This window comes from Scomber japonicus, chromosome 23 (assembly GCF_027409825.1).
Source record: "Scomber japonicus isolate fScoJap1 chromosome 23, fScoJap1.pri, whole genome shotgun sequence".
NCBI classification, from domain to species: Eukaryota; Metazoa; Chordata; class Actinopteri; order Scombriformes; family Scombridae; genus Scomber; species Scomber japonicus.
The window spans coordinates 4,541,924-4,548,262 of record NC_070600.1 but is presented as its reverse complement, the minus strand read 5'-3'; the positions used below and the strand labels follow the sequence as shown (position 1 = coordinate 4,548,262).

Genomic DNA, 6,339 nt, shown 5'->3' with positions numbered 1-6,339 from the left:
GAGCCTGGAGTGGCTTACAGTCCACCTCGGCGGAAGCAAGGCTATGCACCATCACTTCATCAAGGATCACATGCAAATATAGAATACATGGGATTCCAGCAACTAGTACCCAGGAAGAATGCATGTACTCAAGTCCGTGATGGCCAAATAAACAGAAAAGTTAAAGACTTTCATTCATCAGCGCATGTCTCTGCGCAGCACAACAGTTATTTTGGAACATCTGCTAATGCAAACAATGCAAGACAATCCATTCATAATAGTGGACAAGGAAATGAACGTTCCAATCACAATTTTAGTAGACATTCCCTGAAAGAGTCAAATTTGAGCAAAAATAATGAACTGCAGCAGAGAAATGGTGCCTTCTTGGCCAGCAGAAGTTCTGCAGTACCCCAGGGATACAGTCTTAGAGTCCCAGCATCTCCTTCACAACAGTGTTCTTTGGTGCCTCAAAGAAAAAAGCAGAACTGCCCAATGCTGCGAGCCTTACTAGGAGCAAAGCCTATAGATTCCAACTCCTTTTTCACCACCCTCTCATCAGAGAAAAGTAATTCCAACACTGAACTCAGTGCTGCTCGTTTATCAAAAGAAAAGCACTGCAAGAGTCAGCACATAAGAAGTTCACCAGATGCTCTAAATTGCGTGCAGGCTAGAACACAAAACCCAGATCAATTAAAAGAAACTTCTCCTACGCTCCATCAGCAGCAAGGCTGCTCACCTCCTCTGAGTGGCCCACCAAGATGCAAGTTCTTGCCAATTGGACAAACTGAACCACCTACTGATGACCAAATAATAGAATATATTTTAGAAAAGGTGAAGTATTATACGACTGTAGGGGTTAGTAAGAGACTCCCACTCTCAAATAAGAGGGGGACTTTTAGCACCAATGAGCAGGACTCCAGACTCCAGTCTGGCTCAAACAGTGCTGCCCTTCTCTCCACAGTCTCTGACAAAAATGTGGAGAAGCAAAGTCCTAACTGTGTTGTGGAAGAGCAGAGTGCTGCTGCAGTTGGACAAGAACTTGAAGAGGATCGCTCAAAGGACAACAAAGCAATGGCTGACTGTTCTCCCAAGTCTAAAGAGATGGGTGATTGTACAACATTGACATCAGAGAACAATTCAACAGGTACTCTACTCTCTGCCATAAAAAGCTCAAAAAATGCTCCTAAAAGTGATTTTGTTGAGAAGAGTGCATCTGTAACTTGTGATTTACCGGTAAAGAAACACTTGGATGTAACTTCGACAGCATATGGTAATGTCAGACTTGTTTATTCAGGTGGCTGCTGTGAAGATAAAACTTTTGTCAGTAGCAATGATGACAGTTTCTATAGTAAGTGGTGGTGTGATAAGTCCTTACAGAAAGTGACCACTATTCATTATACGTTAACTGCACTGAATGAGCTGGTTACTAGTCTGGCAAATGTAGAGACTATTGCAGAAATGGACAACTTTTCTGAAGTCATACTACAACAGTATTGGAATGGGGATAAAGATAACATTCGTCTCTTTGCATCCACAGAATATCCTCATATTATGATGAATGTTGCTGCCAATTGCACGAAGAATGAAGTTGAGAGTCCAGTGGTTCTTACCGCATTGTCTGGAATTCCCTTGAATGAACTGACTGAAAGGTACCCCAGTTCAAGGGTCAACTGCAGCTCATCACAAAAAGAGTGGAAGCCTGCTTGTTTAAATATTAACAAGAACGTGGATGACCTAGACCAAGAACCTGATGTTTTTGGGGCTCTCAAATGCATGACCGTGAAGGATAGAGGATTTATAGGCCAGAAACCAATGGAGACAGTATGGTTGGACAGTGTGCAAGGTGTCTCAGAGGATCCTACACTAGTGTCAGGTTCAGTGGTATGTGAAAACAAAACATTGGAACTCACATCACCCAATGACAATCACGATGCAAATACAAAAAAACTGAAAAGCATTGAAGATTCACAACATTGCAGTGTTACTTCTAAGGACATAATTGAACTTTCCAATCCAAATTCATTAATTGATCAGATTCATCCTACACAACAAAGTGAACACATTTGTAAAGGTGCAAGAGAGAAAGCAGGTTCTGTGTGTTCAACAAAGGATTTAAGCACAACTCTTTCTGAAAACAAAGCCAAAAAACAGGTAATTCCATCTGAAAGTGAGGGTGAAGAAGTACTGGGTCGGAAAATTTCGCCCCAATCCAATCCACAATATGAAGACATTTCAGATGATGATGTGCCACAGTTGTCCATAGAACTTCCAAAAAATGAGGAGCATGAGGAATTAAACTTTCAAACATGTTTTGAACACCCACACTATGAAGATGTAAGTGAAGATGAAAGATCACAAGTTGAGAATCCTTCACTTGCACAAGTACCTGAACCTAATGATAAACAGTCACTATTTGAAAATGAAGGCTACAAACAGAGTCAGGCTCACATGAAGACAGACATAATTTCAGCTGAGACAGCAATTCCAAAGAAACAAGTTTCACCCAAGACAGCAGTACTTGCTGATGCCGCCCAGTATTGCTGTTATCCATATTTTGGTGAGACTGTTGATGGTTTTGAAGGTCTATTATGTCCTAAATGTGACAGTGAGGGACTTCTGGCAAGGCAACCAAAGCACTCAGTTTCATATAGTCTTTCCAATGCTTCAACATGTGAAGATCCAACTGAGGATCAGGATGAAGATCAGACTGAGGATGAGGATGATGATGACGACTGGCTAGTCATACCAATAAGCATGTCAGACATTACATTTGGACCAAAAGATGAAGACCAGAATGGCTCTGAAGAAGTTGTGCTAAATGGTAAAAATGGAGACAATGGAAGACAGGGTGGCACAAGTCCAACACACACTGTCTTACCTTGCCCACCTCCAAAACCAGTACCAGTTTCTACTTTTTCCCAGTTAGAGGTCTTTGACACAATTGAGAGCTTTCAACTAGCAAAAGCTGTACGGGTTAGGAATTGTTTTGAAGTGTCACCAGGCGGGTGCACAGCAGAGTATGAAAAGGACACTGAGGGAGAACCACATGCATCTCGGAGGAGGAGAGAATCCTATTCTGAATCTGAAGACAGCAGTACAACTGAAGACAGTTGTGATTACTCATCTGGATCAGAACAGAACTATATGACTGTGTCCAGGCACTTGTTGGAGAGGTCAGCCCGTCTTCCCCCAAAGAGATCTCATTCTGTGTCTGAAAAAGAGAGCAACAGTGATAAAGTTAAAATTGAGCAAAAAAGTCAGACTAGCAACTCTGTCAAGTCAGACTGTATGGAAAAACTTAAACAGCTGGTAACAGCCAAGGTTTACTCTAAGCATGTTCAACCCACAACAAACACCAAAAGGAGGTCTAAAAAGGAATATATAATATCTCTTGATTCTGACACAGAAGATGATTGTGACCAAAACTATGACGAGAAGACAAAAAGGAAGAGATTGTTTTCAGGATCAAGATTAGTGAACAGTGGAGACACAATATGCAGTCAACAAAGAGATTCACCTGAAATTGAGGAATGTGAAGCTGTTAAAGAAAGTTTAAATAAATACAGATCATCTGCAGACTCACCAGCACCACAACACCGGTCTAAAATTAATAAATCACATGTTAAAGATGTGATAGAGGATGCATGCCCTGGACAGTCACCCAGCACAGAAAAGAGTGGACAGCTGATTGAGGCCAATTCTGCAATAACCCTGAGCTCTGACACAGAGGACAGTGAAAATGAACATAACAATAAAAAGGCAAAGAGGAAAAGATTACATTTGCCAGGGTCAGCTGATAGTGGTGATGCCACTTGTCTTCAACAAAACAGCCACGCACATGAACCTGTGGACACTCAGTGTGGAACTGCAAGTGAGCCACTTCAAGAACCTAGACTGTCACCTGCAGAGACCATCAGACAAAAAAACTCAAAAGAGACCAAGGTTTTCCATGGTTCTGAGAGAATGGCTAAAAATGACGATTTCTGCAAAAAGAAGGTAAAGAAGAACAATGTTAAGGACTTGTCTGCTACACAAAGTGGACCTGAAACTGTGGACCAACAGTCATATGCATCGTCACCAGAGAAGCAGCCCTGGTCAGTAGACAAGGAGGAGGACTCTAGATTGGTTCCTAATCCTGGGCTTGTTCGCCTTATTGTTCGGCCATCTTCTCCAGCCAGTAAGCGCTTGAAACTGGTAAAAGAATCAAGAGGCCACCACAAGAAGAAATATGAAGCTCAGGTTTCAAAGACCCCCACTGAAACCAGCAAGAAGAATGACTCCTGTGACACAAATACACAAGGTTTATATAGAAATAGAAAAGAAAATCAGAGACACCATGAAAATCAGGGTCAAGGAATCGTAACAAAACCCAAGTTAGTTTCAAGGCAACTCTCATTACCTAACCAAGGCCCATCCACCTCCACCAGTAGATTGTCATCCACAAGTGGAAACTTTTCTGAGGCCAGAAGAAGCTCAGTCTCAAGAGGTTCGTCTCAGTCTGAAGTAATGTCCGCCTCCTCCGCTTCTCCTAAATCTAAGCAGAGTCAGCCTATTCCCAGACATCTACCTTCATCCAAAATAAAGCGGTCTCACTCTTATAGCTGCCCCTCAACATCTACTAAAAGCCCCCCGTCCTCTGCAAGTACATACTCCTCAGCAAAGAAGGCAAGGCAACAAGTGACTGAAGACTGGAACAATGGCTTTTTCCCAACCAGGAGAGACCGAAAGCATAGCATGAGGATAGAGGATAACTCCAGAACCGCAAATAATGATTTTCAGAGGGAAGCTAGACCAGGACCTAGTCGATATGAAAGGACACCCAGACAGGGGCACAGATACCACAACCCTCAAAAAGCCCTGATGAAGAAGTCTATTTGTGAGGCCACAGAGTGGACAAATCACATACATCGGAAAGCACCAATGGAACCAAGTGTGTACTTTTGAAATGTTTGAAATGTATTTTCAATAATCTTTTAATAAATTTATATCACTATCAAAAAGGGATTTTTAAATGCATTTCAATTGAATAACCCTCCCGCTAATCCTCATTTTTACCATAGGAAGAGTCCATGAAGGTTACAAGTGGTCAGAGAAGCCAACAAAAGGTGATAATTGACTCTAACGTGGTGGGTTACCAGTACACTAACTTCTCAGTGTTGTCTGGTACTAAGACACTGATGTAATCCTCTTTTTTTCCACTTGTGTTTTATAGGTTCTGCTAGAAGGCAGCAGTGCAGATATTCTCCAAGACCTCATTAGTGAGAAAAGGATGCCAGTGTCTCTGTATCCAGTTTGTTTCAGCACCAAAGGGACAAATTGTCGGTTGGTCAATGCAATCATACCTGTTGTAACTAATTCTATCTTTGATTTTTCAAAGCATATGTGTATAACACAACAGTCTAGTTGATAAATGTTGTAAATCTGTATATTATGGATTTTAACTTTTTTTTTGTATTTAGTGTGTACTGTATATTCATACGGTGTTTATGATAATATCTAGAAGTTTGAATATTTTGGTGTCCATAAGAAACAAATGTTCTTTTTACCAGCTACCTCAGAATGTATAAATCCAGCAAAAATTCTTTTTTTTTTTTTTTCCTCAGAATGCTGTCTAAATTTGAAGCATCATCATATGCTTTAAGTTGAATAATTTTGTGCTTTGAAAACTCAGCTCTGATTACATGTTTCCTAAGGTGCAGTCTGAGGTTGCATTCCTTTTAAAAAATGTTCATATAAAACTATAAAATCTCTTAAATTGATAAATTCCTGTGTGACTTGTATGTACTTCTATTTCACCACTAGAGTGATACATTGCACTTACATTTGCTCCTTATGATACACGCTACTGCATGTGATGAACCACTTTTGTGACCTGTTTTCGTCTGGGGCAGTGACAGTATATTACCACTTCAGTCAAAGTTACATGTAATTAAATTGGCAGCTTCTAAAGTTGTGACTCCACGGTATTGACCCAGTGATACATTTTAATAGCTGTGATATCAGATACTAGTGTCTTGTCAGTGGAGCTGTAACACGTCATTTGACAATATTTGGACAATCGGGTGCACTTTGGTTCCAGCCAAGATTCGGTTTCCTGGAATTCTACTCGTAAGTGTTGGCGTCCTGAACTCCCTTGGGAATATCAACATGGTAAAAACAACTCCTTACAAGGAGCCGCGTCCACCACGCTGTCCCCACCCAACTCCCTACAAGGAGTTGGTAAAAACAACACAGCAAAAACAATTATTGACCTTTTGCCTTTTCTTGCTGTTTTCACATTTCACTTATGATGCACACATATCTGCCTCTACATAGTGAAAAGGATAACAGGACAATTAAGATGACAATACAACATGGTTA

The 6,339-nt window shown here is 40.9% G+C and overlaps 1 protein-coding gene across 1 annotated transcript; it reads left to right on the top strand.

Moving 5' to 3' along the window:
- Positions 1–471: 471 nt before the first annotated feature.
- On the top strand, positions 472–6,339 carry LOC128353507 (uncharacterized). Its single transcript, XM_053314204.1, has 4 exons — positions 472–1,123; positions 1,517–4,909; positions 5,040–5,084; positions 5,192–6,339. Exons 1-4 carry the CDS (start codon positions 472–474, stop codon positions 5,236–5,238), a joined length of 4,137 nt encoding a protein of 1,378 aa, XP_053170179.1. The 3' UTR covers positions 5,239–6,339.

What these genes read in the sequence shown, in the direction of transcription:
- LOC128353507 (XM_053314204.1), top strand. Translation starts at nt 472, where the DNA reads ATGCTGCGAGCCTTACTAGGAGCAAAGCCTATAGATTCCAACTCCTTT. An exon ending in ATCAGAGAACAATTCAACAG is followed by an intron (nt 1,124 to 1,516) that starts GTACTCTACTCT and finishes TTGCATCCACAG; the next exon opens with AATATCCTCATATTATGATG. An exon ending in GTCAGAGAAGCCAACAAAAG is followed by an intron (nt 5,085 to 5,191) that starts GTGATAATTGAC and finishes TGTGTTTTATAG; the next exon opens with GTTCTGCTAGAAGGCAGCAG.